Source organism: Podarcis muralis, chromosome Z (assembly GCF_964188315.1).
Source record: "Podarcis muralis chromosome Z, rPodMur119.hap1.1, whole genome shotgun sequence".
Lineage (NCBI taxonomy): Eukaryota > Metazoa > Chordata > Lepidosauria > Squamata > Lacertidae > Podarcis > Podarcis muralis.
The window spans coordinates 46742891-46757543 of NC_135673.1; the positions used below are offsets into that span (position 1 = coordinate 46742891).

General features: G+C 50.0%; 1 protein-coding gene across 17 annotated transcripts in view; it reads right to left on the reverse strand.

Moving 5' to 3' along the window:
* Window positions 1–10354, reverse strand: part of MED12 (mediator complex subunit 12) — a 49681-nt gene extending 39327 nt beyond the window's left edge. For 5 of the 17 annotated variants that reach the window (XM_077922635.1, XM_077922627.1, XM_077922628.1 and 2 more), the window contains exons 1-10: window positions 10022–10354; window positions 7733–7837; window positions 6753–6944; window positions 5748–5907; window positions 4197–4372; window positions 3965–4075; window positions 2883–3137; window positions 939–1115; window positions 631–730; window positions 132–268 (exon numbers count right to left, since the gene is read on the reverse strand). In XM_077922635.1, coding sequence (XP_077778761.1) covers window positions 132–268; window positions 631–730; window positions 939–1115; window positions 2883–3137; window positions 3965–4075; window positions 4197–4372; window positions 5748–5907; window positions 6753–6944; window positions 7733–7837; window positions 10022–10120 — 1512 coding nt within the window. In that variant the 5' untranslated portion in view covers window positions 10121–10354. Of the gene's footprint in view, window positions 1–131; window positions 269–630; window positions 731–938; window positions 1116–2882; window positions 3138–3964; window positions 4076–4196; window positions 4373–5747; window positions 5908–6752; window positions 6945–7732; window positions 7838–10021 lie in introns of those variants that run through there. The other 12 variants (XM_077922633.1, XM_077922631.1, XM_077922629.1 and 9 more) reach the window with 10 other exon arrangements.
* Window positions 10355–14653: the final 4299 nt, after the last annotated feature.

Below are 14653 nucleotides of genomic sequence, written 5' to 3' on the forward strand. Positions count from 1 at the left end.
GCAGGACTCAGAGAACTGCTGGCAGCCAGTGTGGATGATGCTGAACTAGAGGGGTAAAGAGGATTTGACTCTGCAAAGGGCAGCTTCCTATGGTGAAAGAAACTGCAGCTGCTTTGTGCAATAGTCCTCACCTCGTGGCTGTCTTTGCTCGGTCCTCCCCCGAATATCCTGTTGTACAAGGAATCCAAAGAGTTGCTGAAGTCTGATCTCTCGAAGCTGTGGCTATCTAGCACTTCCAAGGTGTGCAGCACACGGCTTATTGTGAATCCTGGAATGGAAGAGGAAAGCAGAAGAGATACAGAGGCCGTCCTGCAGCAGGCGGCAGACTCTCCTTCCTTGGGAGGTTTTCAAGCAGAGGTTGGGTGTGGCCATCTGTCATGCTCTAGCTGAGATCCCCTGCACTGCAGGGGGTTTCATGACCCTCGGGGGGGGGGTCCCTTTTAACTCTACAATTCTAGAACTCCCCAAGTAGAAGAAAAACAGCCAGGCTGCCTGGAGAGTGAGAGGAAAGGCTCATTAACAACCGGCAGAACAACACGCGCAAACACATCAGGGCGTGGGGGTGGGGACATGAAGAGCAAACCACTCTTCACGTGGGCAAAGTGTGGCACGCGTTGCAGCATGGCCTACCTGCAGTGGCTTCTTGGCATTTGTCAAAGGACCAGCGCACCTCCACTGCCTGGCCCCGCTCCTTGATCTGCTGCTCGATCTCCCGGAGTCTCGCTCGGACCTGACAAGGAAGGCACGTTGGAGAGGATGTGGTGCAACCCCCAGAAGCACGAGAGGGGCTGCCACCATTTAGCCCCAAACACCCGAGAGGGGACCAAGCAGGGTGAGCCAGGGGTGACAGGGAAAGCCTGGTATGTCTCTCCTGCAGCTGGGCAAGCCGTGGGAATCGAGACCGACCGAGATGAGGGGCTCCAGGCCCTTGTGCTCACCTGCTGCTCATTCCGGTCCCTGCTGCTCACCTGCTGCATGAAGCCAGCGCTGACCCCAGGCATGGGCAGGTTGGAGGGGGAGATGGGCAGGTGGTCAAGTGGGGAGCCAGTCTTTATTCGGCTGTCGGTTAGGGAGTAATGCCAGACAAGGGCACTGGGGCAACACAGGACAATGCTCTGAAGAAATACAGTAGAAAGAGGGACTGAGTTCCCTGGAAGGTCGGCAGGCTCCTCTTCCCTGTCCTCCCTCTATTCCATGCTTGCTATAAACATCCTGAAGACTTTGTACCATTTCCCCTTTTGCTCAGTATTAAAAACTCTCCACAAAGCATCTGGTCCCCAGATCCAAGTACATGTTAACTAAAATCATTGCATGTTATTTCTGTTTGCCCTTGCCTTGACCTCTCTCCTCATCTCCTCATTGATCCATGCGACAATCATCTCCAGGCTTGACTACTGTAATTTGCTCTACGCGGGGCTGCAGAATGCTGCAGCGAGGCTCCTCACGATGTCTCTGCCATGGGAGCATATTCACCCAGTGCTTTTCCAGCTGCATTGGCTCCCGGTGGAGTACAGGGTCAGATTTAAGGTGCTGCTTTTGACCTTTAAAGCCCTTCACGGCCTAGGACCCTCGTACCTACGGGACCGCCTCAAGGTCCATAAATAGCAACACCCTAGTGGTCCCAGGCCCTAAGAAAGTTAGATTGGCTTCAACCAGAGCCAGGGCCTTTTCAACTCTGGCTCCGGCCTGGTGGAACGCTCTGCCTCATGAGATCAGGGCCCTGCAGGATCTGATTTCTTTCCGCAGGGCCTGTAAGACAGAGTTGTTCCGCCTGGCCTTTGGCTTAGAGCCAATTTGATTCCCTCCCTCTCTTTCTTTTTTCCTTTCCTTCTCCTCCTGCGATGAGGCTATATTTTAATGTTCCATTATTTTAAAGTTGTATTTTATTTTTGTTTTTAAGTTGTAATCATTCAACTTGTTTTTATTATTGCTTGTAAGCCGCTCTGAGCCCGGCCTTGGCTGGGGAGGGCGAGGTATAAATAAAAATTTATTATTATTATTATTATTATTATTATTATTATTATTATTATTATTATTATTATTATCTCCTCTGCTCCTAACAACTCTCATCACCCTTTGTAAACTACATTTCCCAGGATTCTTTGGGTGGGAGGAAGCCATTACCTGTTTCAAGTGGTATGGCACTGATTTATACATATATAACACAGATGGAATTATATATTGTAAGCCTCCCAGAGTAAGGACTTGTCCTTGGTGAAGCACCACGCACACAAATCGGATGAGAATAAATTTGCTTTAAATGTGCCCAGTTTGGTTGCCCCCACTTTGCCTAGTACTGCATTCCATCCCACTCAGGGTGACACAGCCTGGCACTCCTTGTTCCTTATTTGCCATCCTGTTAAGGTCAGGAGCCTCCGACCAAGATGGTCAAATGCTGCCTTCCAAGCCTGCATATCTGGCCGTGAGAATTCTCCTAAGATCGTTCCACTGATTCACACCCTCCTCCAGTGTCCTTGCCTGGCTAGAATGCATCTTTGGGCTCTGGTCATGCCTCCTGCTTGCCTGAATGTAGGATGGAGAGAGGTGTGCAAGTATGTGCAGAAACTAAGCTACTGTACAAAGGTAAAGTTTCCATTTATTTCTCCACCCACTTATGCTCTGGCCCCGCTCCTCTGGAAGGTTGCCCAGAAGGGAACGGGTCCCTTCGGCTGAAAAGGGTTCCCTTGCAATGTGCTAAAATGATCACACCAGTAAAAGGGCAAATATCTGTAGGATTTCCCAAAAGTTCCTTCTATGAACAATCCTATTCCACCAGTTGCCTAAACCCTCCTGGACAGTAGATGTGCCCGCTTCCCCACCCCCACCCCCTTAAACCGCCCCATCACTCCATTGACCAGGCATCTGCCTCTACCCTGACTTGCCTGGAGGATGCAGCTTAGCCCATAAACCACAGGGCGGTGCTGTGGGCAATGCAGCAGGTCACCGAATGGACTGGGAGGGGGGTTCCCCGCAGCCGGCTGAGGGGTGGGTGTGGATGGAAGAGCAGGGGTGCTCTGCGCCGTGAGGTGGTGGGCAGGATGCCCACCAATGCTGTCCAGCAGTATGGCAAGGCGGCGGGTGCAGAAGTAGGCGAGACGCCTGGACAAGTAGGCTGACTGCACGAACTCACCGGAATACTGTTGTGGAGAAAGGAAGGAAGGAAAACTTGTTCATTGCCAGGATGGAGGACCTGCCCCTCTCCATGCAAAGCAGCTCTGGACAAGAAGAGCAACTTCAACCCTGGCCAGACTTTGAAGCCGAGGAGAAGGACCAAGGGGGAGAAGGAGCTTCCACCAGGTCACCACACTGCCAGATACCCTGAAGAAGCAATGGCCCCAGGACCAAGCGTCCCCACACCAGCTGCCTGCATCCCTGGGCAGTTCTCTGACTCCCACCTGCTACTCATTATCTTTGCCAGGGACTACTGGAGTGATTGGGCATGCAGGAGTTTCAGAGTCACTGCCAAAGGGCCTGGCTGGCTACTCAGGAGCAGGGGAAAGTGCATGGAAGCCACATGCCCGGATCAGGGCCCGGTTAGAGCCTCCAGCTCCTACATAAGCTCCAAGTCGTAGCTGCTTCACTGATGAAGAAACAACCATCCTCCAGGCTCCAGTCTTCCTGACCTGGTATCAGTCAGAGCAAAAATCTTCCTTCACAACAAACATGCCATGGGCAGCCATACCAGCAGCCATTCTATCAAGGGAGAGGAAGAGATGGACTCATTCCCAAGGCACAATTGAGAGACCAGCTAGCATTTGACGCCTCTCCCCCATCAGCTGTTTCCATTCAAGCTGGTTATTATAACAAATTTGTGGTTTTAAGAACTGGGGCCCAATACTATTTCCTTCCACTCTTCTCTCCTTGTCCCTTTTTCCTTTCATGCCATGTTTTCCAGACTCTTAAGTCTGCAAGCAGGGAGTGTCCTGCTTGTCGTGGTTGTTGCAGAGGAAGGGGGTAAGCTGACCTGCAACAGAAGGGGAAGAAGCAGCTTCAGGAGTTCATCTTCGCCTGGTCGAATCTTCTCAAAACACTCAAGAACCCAGGTCAGGAACTCGTGTCTATCCAGCATCCCATCCTGGAAGCAAAAGATTAGATCTGAGCAGACCTTTCCCTAGATGGGAGCCAGAGCGTGTGAACCTCTGACAAGAGAAAAGGACAAGTCTAGTCAAAAGGAGCAGCCACACCCTTTCCCTCACCTGGAACATGAACATAGCTAACTTCTCATTGTAGTCCCACTGCTTCACAGAGTACTCCACTTCCTGGGGCATGAGGCTAGAGGGAGATGCACAGGCCTGTGCCAGCAGCTGCCGATGGAAATCCGAAATCTTCTGCAGCTGCTCCCACAGGAACTTGGTGATGATCTGCGTCCACTCTGGAAGGAAAGAAAAGCTGCTGGAGAGGTAGAAGGGGCTGGGCCTCAAGGGCTGCAAAGAAAAGCGCACTGACGAGGGAGAAATAAGAAGGGCAAGCTGTGGACTCAAGAGGCTGAGCTGCAGCATCAGAAGCACAAGCTGGTCCTGCCCCAGGAACAGGAGAAATAAATGAGCAGACAAGTACCAAAGGTCAAGGGTGGGAGCCTGTGGCACTCCAGATGTTGTTGGACCATCAGCCCCGTCTAGAAAGGCCAGCCATCAAGATGAGGGGAGCTATGGTCCAACTACATGTGGAAGCCACAGGTCCCCCACCTCTGGTCTCAAAGCAAGGGTGGGGAGCCTTTTTCAGCCTGAGGACCACAACCTTCCCAGAGTCACATGCCAGTGGTGGGCGAGGCCAAGAGGCATAGGGGACGGAGCAACTAATGTCAACTTTGCCAATGTCCAGTAGGCTTGTTTCTACACACCCACTCCCATCTCTCTCTCTCTCACTCTCTCTCTCTCACTCTCTCTCCCCCATTCAGGCAAGAAAGAAGCAGTAACTTTCTCCATCCAGGCAAAGATGCTAGGTCTGCAAAGCAGGCTCAGTGAGGGCTGTGGCCTGGGGAAGGTTTCAGGGGCCAGATAAAGAGGCCTCTGTGCCAGGAGCAGGTCAGCAATAACTCACACAAGTTCAGTGAACTCTTTATTCAAAGAAACAGGGTAGCTCAGGAGGCCACGCCTAGTGGGCACAACAACCCTTCCTGGTAGAATTTGAACCTATGAGGCAGTTGTGAGGACTGAAGGTCCCTGCCTTCCTACAGTTCCCTAAGTCTCCTCCTCCCCTGGTTCTTTCTCAAGCAATCTGAGACTCTGTTGTCTTGTCTGTCCTTACTCCACCCTCTTCATACCTCCTCTGGTTCTGGGAAACAAGGGGCAGGGAAGAGCTGGATGCAGCAGGAGTGGGAGACACCTGTGACTCTTCACCAGCCTGACTCATCTCTGCCTCTTGGCTCCAATCCACTCCAGTTTCCTCTTCTGCCTCTGATTCTGGACTTATCTCTGCCACAGCCTCTTCCTGCTCACTAAACCCTGTTATCTCTTATGCTTCCAACACCTCTTATCCCTCTGACCACTCATCATTGTACCACCACCATTCTCCTTGCTCTGAGCCTTCTTGTCTGAGGGGTTCCCTAGCTGATGCCTCCCACCGCTCCTCTGCATCCATCCCATCCATAATACCCAGGAACCACATTTGGCCCATGCATGGTCTTGAAGAATAATGATGCGCAACAGCTGGAAGAAGAAGAAATCTCCAAGAAACCCAAGCCTGTCTAGTCCCACACTGCTGTATGGGTCTAGATGGCATTTGCAATGGGAAGAAGCAGTCCTTACCACTGAATGGATCGATGACATGCCGTTTCTTCACTTTAGTTTCTGTGATGGCTGCATAATAGGCACAGGTCATTTTGATCAGCCAGGCTGCCCTCATCACAGGCACGGTGTACTTTGCTAGGTAACCAAAGACCTCCTCTTTCTTACTGAAGATGGGCACCTGACAGAGGGAGGGTGGAGGGTGAGAGCTGTAATTGGAGAGGGGCTGTCCAGCAACAACAACTGCTGGAGCTGAAGGCAGCTTGCTGGTGGATGCAAAACAAACAGTGCTCCTGTTCTGCCCCAGCTTTGAAAGAAGTTAAAAGTGCTTAAAGTCATGGCTTCCCCCAAAGAATACTAGGAAATGTAGCTTGTTAAGGAGGCTGAGAGTCGTGAGGAGACTCCTATCCCCTTCACAGAACTACAGCTCCCAGATATGCCTGGGAAGAGATTGATTGTTGAACCACTGTGAGAACTGTAGATCTAATAGCGGGGGATAGGGATCTCCTCATCTGCAGTACCCTTAACAAACTACATTCCCCATGATTCTTTGGGGGAAGCCATGACTGTTTAAACTGATACTGCTTTCCATGTATTGTGTAGATGAGGTCTTTGCTTATAAGGAGAAGAAGGCCATATTTGGAAAGTCAACATATGACCTGGTGCCACAGCTTCTGCCACAGCCATGGAAATCCCTCCCCGAAAGTTCACCAGCCCTTTCTCTACCAAATTCCATGCCTATCAACTCTTCTGAATCACTCTTGCATCTCCAAACTGTCCCAAATAGTTCCTCTTTATCCTCTTCCCATTCAGCCCCTGAACTCAAGTCTGCTCTTCTTTTCTTTTCTAGCCACTGTTCTCAGAGACATCTCTCCTCCCGCCCCAGAAAGGGTCTATCCTAGAATCACAGCAAGGAGGAGCCCATTTAGCTTCTGGGTCACAGTTCCGCCATCCCTACACTACAACTCCCCCCTCCCCTTCTTCCTAGCAGCCTAAGCTAAAAGAAAAAAGGGGAGGGGGAAGTACCTTTTTAGCCAGGTGAGTGAGGGGCTTGGTCCCAGCCAGATCGTTGAACCAGTTGTTAATAGCACTCTGGGAGCGGGCTGTCACCAGCCAAAAGTTATCCTTCTGGTTCACCTGGGGTTTTCGGCGGCCTGTGTCAGGCAGAGTGTTGCAGCGCAGCTTCTCAGCAATGATGCTGCTAAAGTTTGAACTGATCTGGAAAATGGAAAAGAACGAGGTGGTGGAGCTCCCAAAGAGACCCTGCTGCCCGCACTCTGCAAAGACTCACTAGCCACAGCACATTCGGTGTTAATCGTCAGCCACATACTGTCTTCATCTCAGCTATGAAAGTTTCGTGCAGAGGATCCAAGACACACTCTCTCTTTCTCTCTCTCTCTCTCTCTCACACACACATGAACACACAAGGGAAAGATAGCAGAACCATGCTCCCAGACCAAAGGCAGTTTCCACCTGTATTGAGAAACTGGTAGGTTACAGGATGCAGACCAAGGTGAGTTTGCAGGGTGTCAAAGCTTGAACGTCACACCTTGTGACCCAGCACAAAGCTTTCATGCCCACGCTCACAACAGTTCTCCCGTTTCCGCTGCAAATGACCCACCCCTCTGCAATCAGAACACTGGATCCAAAATCAGGAGAAGCAGGGGATAGCAAGTACACATGTCATCTGACAGGAACACCCAGTAAATAATAATAATTTAGTAACGTTAAACTGATTTCTGTTTTTCAATGTTTTCAATTTTCTTTAGTGTAAATCGCCTTGAGACAGTTCTTTAGAAGGCAAATTAACAAATTGGGGTGATGATTATATCCCTAGAGCTCCAGGTAGCTGGTGGATAGCACTGAAGCAAAAGAGTACAATGATCGTAGCTCCAAAAAGCCAGTAGAACACCGAAGCTGAAACACTGATGCTGTTCCACAGAACCCAGCCACAATCACTTAGGAGGCCGCAGCAGGTGCACCTTCAGAACGGTCAAGCCTCTCACCTTGGAAGGATTGAAGTTGACATTTTTGGCAGTGCCATGCTCATCCCCAGAGACAGCCGGCTGGTTGTTGAAACCCTGCTTCACATTGAGAGCTGTCAGCTCATCCTGCAGAAGAAAGGGGGGGGGAGCATCTAAGACCAGGTGCTTTGGCAGAATCAATAAGGAACAGTTCTTGTAATCACATATGCAGTGGTGGTCAGTGCCCATTGGGACTGGTAGGGCAGAAGGCATGGAGACCAACAGCAGGCAGAGCCAGAGCCAAAGCCAGGCATAGCCAGAATCAAATGCAGGCAGACTGTAAGTAAGTTGACTGGTTGTGAGAGAGGCAGAAAGATGGGGATTGGCTTGAGGTAAGCTGAGGGCCAGTCTCCACTGCTCTGCTTAAGAAATTATATTAGCAATTATTTTTGTCTGATCCAGCAATGCAGTCCTTGTGATTGCATTTGAAAACATTAGGAACTACAGTTCCAGCAGGATGGTCATGATGTCATTTATTTGGGAAGCGGTATTCTGTTTTTCAAAAGCAATGTCTTTCTAAGAAGTCTCACAAAAATAAGATCGTAAAACCAGTATCATTAATATCAAATCAATAAAATCCAGAATTAATAAACTTTCTTTTTAAAAAATCAGAACCTAAAAGAGCATATCTAAATCACTGCAGCAACCAGCATAATGTCACAAAATCCCAGCACACTAAATAAATTTGAAACAAGAGTTAAGAATAAATGAGCCATCAAATTCTCCTAGTCAAAGGCTGATTGAAGCAAAAATGTCTGTACAGCCTGCCTAGAAAGCAGACATGGAAAGGGCCCAAACATATATCTCTAGGCAGGAAGGTCCATATATTCTGTGTTACAAATCATACTCCCGACAACATGGCATCTATCCAATGAAACTTCACGATACTGAAAGTGTAATAGGTCTATATGAGGCTATTAGCTATGAACATAAAAGCTCTGCTGGCTCAGGCTACTTGCTTATCTAATCATTAGAATGTAGGGAGGTTCTTTCTATACCACATCAAACCCTGGGTCCATGCAGCTGAGGACGCTTATCTACACCAGTGTTTCTTAAACATTCTCCCAGCACGGAACACTTGAAAATTGTTGACGGCCTTGACTGCCCACCTAAAGCTTTTTCGGTCTGCTGTAGCAAGCGCAATGAACTGTGCTAGGAGCTGCCCACTTCTTAGCTGTATTCTTTATCACTTCTTTTATTTCTTATATTGTATTACAACCTGCATCCCACAAAATTCAAATTGCAAACATAACAAAATGGAATGAAAGAAATAAAAGAAGGAATAAAGAATACAATTAAATATCAATGTTTAATGAGGACATGCCAAGGGGTACCTGAATGAAGCTTGTGGGACACAGTGGCCCTGGTCTACACTGACTGGCAGCTTCAGAAGAACTCCTGGGTTTCAGAAGCAGGAATCTCTCCCAGCCCTTCCTGTAAATTGAACCTGGGGCTGTCTAGCAAATGCTCTATCACAGCCCCCTGCCATCCTCCTCTCAAAGCACCCACAACCAAATGTTCATGGAAAGCCTTAAAGCTGGACCCGGCTGTAGCACTGCCCTAAACCCACTTGTGACCCCCAGCAACTGGTTCCCGGAGGCATGCCGCCCTCCAACAGGTGCTACTTTCTAAGAATGGGGAGCTTCCATGTCCGAGCCTCTATGGGGGGGGGGGGGAGAGAGCTGAAGGAAGAGAGAGGCGGCACAAAGCACCCTCCTTGTGAGCTGCCAGGGGGGGGGGCGGCGAGCAGCTGGGGGAAAGCAGCGCACCTGCCTGGCATGCAGTCACAGGTTGCCGCTGGGCCAGAAGCTGTGTCCCACCAACACCCCAGCGCTACACACACCAAGCACAGCACACTTTCCCTCTGTCTGCTGCTGAGCTCACACGGCACCCGGCGTGAGACTCATACTCCCAGGGCCATGGTCTCGAGCCCCACACAGGGCGAAAAAAACATCCCTGCCTTGGAGGCGACTGGGCGAGATGGCCCTTCCAGCCCTACGATTATGCGACCGGGGCGCGGGGAGGGAAACGCCGGCTTCCTTATAAATCTGGCATGGGGCGGGGGGCAGGCAATGCGAACACAAGGGCCCTTACTCGGCAGGGGGCGGTTTGGATCTCAGGTTGGGGGGGGGTGTCCAGGTTGGTGGGTGTGGGGCGAGAGGGAGCCCCCTCCCCAACTGGCCCACAGAGGACATCCTCCCTCCTCCGACCCACAGGGGTTGTGCTGCTGACCCACCGCCGCCCCCCCCGCCGCCGCCCCCCTCTCCCCACCTCCTTCTGCTTGGGGTCCTGCGGGTACACGTCGGGAGGCCCCAGACGCGGCCGCTTGAGGGGCCGGTGCTCGTAGCTGAGGATCCCGAAAGCCGCCATGGCGAGGCCGCGGGGGGGCAGCCGGAGCAGCGGGCGGTGGGGGGCAGCGAAGCCCAGCCGGGCCCGCCGAGGGGGGCAGACGCTGGCCCCCGCGACAACAAGGGGCCGGCGGAACTAGCCGAGCAGGTCTCGACAGCTGCCGGAAAAGCCCGAGCCCAGCAGGGCTGCCGAGGCGCGGGGATTGTGGGGCTGGTCGGACGAAGTCTTCCGAGGGAAGGAGGCGGAAAGCGACGAGCGGGGCCGGAACGAGGGAGGGCCGGAACCAAAAGGCGGGGGCTGCGGTTGCCAGTGGGGGAGGGGAGAGCACGCAGGCTGCGCAGGCGCAGAAGCTTTCCGAGCAAAAGAGGCCGAAAGCAACGGGGCGGGGCCGGAACGAAGGAGTGCCGGAACCATTGGGCAGTGGCTGAGGTTGCTTGCGGGATGGCGGCGGGGAGGGATGGGGGAAGAGAAGGGAAGCGGAACATCGCACGGCCGCGCGAGGGGACGGTGACGTCAGCGGCCGGAATGATCCGGGGGGCGGGGATTGAGCGCAACGTTCTTTTTTCCCCTCTCGCCCTCTCCGGAGGCTACGGAAATCGCCGAGCGAGGACGGAAAATGCCGAGGGAGCGGAGGGATGCTAAGGAGGCGTTTGCCCCCTGCTGGCTGACTTTGGTCGTTGCAGCAAAACATGATGGGTCGCGGAAGAGGAGGACCAAATCATTTTAAGTCATTAAAAAAAAAAGTTCATGAATGTAAATTCTGATCAATACAGCATTCTTTAAAAAAAAAAATCACCGAAAATGTTAAATAAAATATAAAAAATAAATCATAGAATGCGTATTCTTTTCTACAACAAGACAGGCGTTATTATACTGAAATAAAAAATTTAAGGTCTTTTATATATAAATGTTCATAAATGTACCAACCAAGCATGTACATAGATATGTGGACCACGTGTCTGGAGCAGCACAGGAGGACCGCCCTGAAACCATTTTGACTCCCAAACTGACCAAATGTTTTCTCTGCAAGGAGGGAGGGGGCGAGGGAACCTTCCCATTGTCTCAGGAATTGGGAAATCACCATCTCAAAGGAATGGCCAGACTTCCAGGAAAGGCAATCAGATAAGGCATTATCAAATAACCTGGCAGACAGGAAAAACAACAACATTCAAATTTCTGTTGTAGACCGCCTTTTCTGTGGTGTAGGTTTGATGTTTGTGGGGGTGGTCTTGGGTTACACCCCTTCTGTGATGTATCTATGATGTATGGAGGGGTGGTCTTGAACTCCAGGGCAGGGAATTTAAAATGTCTATATAAGGGCGGGCACACCTTTGTTCTGGGTCCTCCACAGCTCTCCTGCGTGTGAGGGGAGCACCCTGTTGCAACAGTTCAATAAAGATCAGGCTTACGAGCTGCTTTGCTTCTCAATATTCTCTGGTTGGCCTCTGTTATTTTGTCCTGCCGATGGAGAACCTACAAAGGACTCTATAAGGGCTCTTGTGTCCCCCATAAGGGAATAAGGGCAGATTTTGTTATTACAATACCAAGTCTGCACATCTACCATGAGAGCAGTGGAAGTAAATTGTATTTTATTCCTGTGATCATGATGGCAATTAAGTCAGCTTGTTTTTGTTTCCAACTTACCAGGAACATGGAGGCAGTTCATGGCAATTAAGTCAGCTTGTTTTTGTTTCCAACTTACCAGGAACATGGAGGAGACTGAAAATGGGAATGCTAATGCTATAAAATTTGAGGGTGCACTCACACAGCAGACGCACTTCACAGAAAACCAATCCTTCACCCTTCAAAATTTAGGAAATATTCCCTGAGAAAAGTTACATTTTATTTTAGCACACAGAACAACCCCCCCCCCCAAAAAAAATACAAAACCCCGGCCTATTGGCTCTCCTAATCACAGGAGGAAATATATTGGAGAAGCCTTTCACTATAGTTCTTTCACTTCCAAATCCTGTCTTATGGGCATTTTTTTTTTTTTTTTTTTTTTTTTTGTATGATTAGGGTAGGCCTGTGACCTGGATTCAAGAAATAAGATATTTACCATCTGAAAGGCATGGCCAGGTAATTCAATCAGCAAGCATTATCTGGACCATGGGTCAGCAAACTAAGGTCTGCAGGCCGGATCAGGCCCAATTGCCTTCTGGACCGCGGATGGTCCAGGAATCTCTGCATGGATTGCCAGCGCACACAAATTTCCCTCTCCATACTGCGGCGGCGCTTTTCTCCTCAGGGACGGAGCAATCTTGTCCCACGCCAGGCGCCATTGACAGCGGGAGTCAACTCACCTGCCTGCCCACCTCAGCAGGGTGGCGCTGTGAAGGGGGCATGTGATGACCTCCTCCCTCTCCCTCAGTCCTTCCTTCCTTCCTTCCTTCCTTCCTTCCTTCCTTCCTTCCTTCTCTACGCCCTTTTTCTGCGCCCCTTCGTTGCATGCTTTCTTCATTGCCACCTGCCTCCCTCCCTCCTTCATTCCTCTCATGGCATTCAGGTGGGTCATTGCAGTGATCGTGGCAGCCGCTTGCGGGTTGGCAGGCAGCTCTGACTTCTTCTCTGCGGTGCCTCTTGGAAGCATCAGCAGGTGGTGGGTAAAAGCTCCGGCGATGCCCCGGTTCCCCTGCCTCCGTCCGCGGCTCCTCCGCCAGGGCTGCTGCTTCTGTCTTCTCTGGCTAACGCAGCCTCCTACCCCACCACTGCGCCTGGCTGGCTGGAGAAGCCCAACTGCAGCTACTGGGATGACAACTGGGACAGGTAAAGCGAAGCATCTTCAGTCCTCTTTGCAGGCAGGTGAAAATCGTTCATTCCTCCCCCCCCCCCCAAATATAGTCCAGCCCCCCACAAGATCTGAGGGACAGTGGACTGGCCCCCTGCTGAAAAAGTTTGCTGACCTGGACAAACAGGAGACAAGCCACACTCAAATTTCTGTTGTAGACCTCTTCTTCCTGTGACACGTGTATTTTGGGTGGTCTTTTTGGGTGGTCTTCGGTTAAGGGGTTGGGCAATTTTAAAAGTCTTTAAAGGTTCTTGTATACCTTGATCTGGGTCAGGGGTAGACAACCTAAGGCCCGTGGGCCACAAGCGAGTCCCCGTATGCTGTGCTAAACTGGTGAAGTGTGGCATGGGGACTCACTTCCGCGGCGCCAGAAACAGCATCTGTGCAACGCAGATGCCAGAAATCACGGGCGCACATGCTTGCACAATCTGGCCCATGGAGGGATCTCCGCTGGAGTGAACCAGCCCAGAAGTAAACCTTGCCGACCCCAGATCTGGGTCCTTGAGTGGGGGTGGGGGGTGGGACGGGACGCTGTTGCCACAACAAAAATAAAGATCTGCCTTGCTTTCACTGGATCCTGCCTCCATCCATTCTTCTCTGACCAGTAATGGACTTAGGGGGACACTGAGTCCCTTGGTGCGGAGTTGGGCTGCAAAAGCCAACCCCAAACTTTTCTAGAACGCTAATCAGATGATTTGCAAATGAGACAATACACATGGCTGTCTAATGGGGAGGGGACTTTTACCACGAAAAATACCACTAGTTTAAGACCAGTGCATACAGAAAGTCATTAGCCTTCTCTACAGCAACTGAATCACAAATCTTCAGGGGTAGAATATGGTGTTTTGATATTCTCTCGGGATTTTAATATGTGTACATGTACATACTTTGTTCTCAATAAACAGGCACAGAAAAGGCTGTTACAGTTTGTAGAGGTCGCTTTGATCATGTAAATGGTAATTATGGTAAGTATACTGTACTGCGAAAACAATATTAAACAATATGTAATAATAAATATCCCCCTCCCCATTTATACCCAACCCATCTGTGATGTTTCTATGTTTGCATTCTTTATAAAATAAAACTAATTTTGTTTTTAGAGGATGTATTTGTGTGTATTCACAGTGTTACTTGTAGACCCAGTAGGTGGCAGTGTGGTGTAGGGGAATATTTTGACAGCTCATGAAATGACAGAGGATGGAATGTGGACCATGCTAGAGCACGATAAGCAATATATAAAATCACATTTCTCTAGGTACATTTTCTAGTACAAAGAAAACACTTCTCCAAGAGGGTACATAAAAGTATACACTAAAATACATTTGAATCAAATAATCAAATACATTTGAAACAAGTGATTGTTACATTGCTACATTAAGATGCATTCTTTAGGCGATGAGAGTGGGGGGGATTACATTTAGATAAAAGATACATTTATATACATTCAGGAAAGAGATACAGCATTTAGATCAAAGATACATTTAGAAACGTTCTTGAAGTCAATGAGAAAGATACAACAACAAAAAATACATTCTTAATAAACGGCGCATTCAGAAAATACGTTTATTGAAGTCCAAGGCACAGTTTACATTCTTGCAGGATATTAAAGTCGAATAATACATATATTTGATATTGGTAGGGTCATTTTCCATTATTCCCCTCTCTGACCCTGATTCTCTTACGACGTGGCTGCAGCTACAAGGGAGCATCCATTGTCTCTCCATGGCCACCGCTGCCAGCCCCCCCTCCCTTGGGCAGTTTGTAGC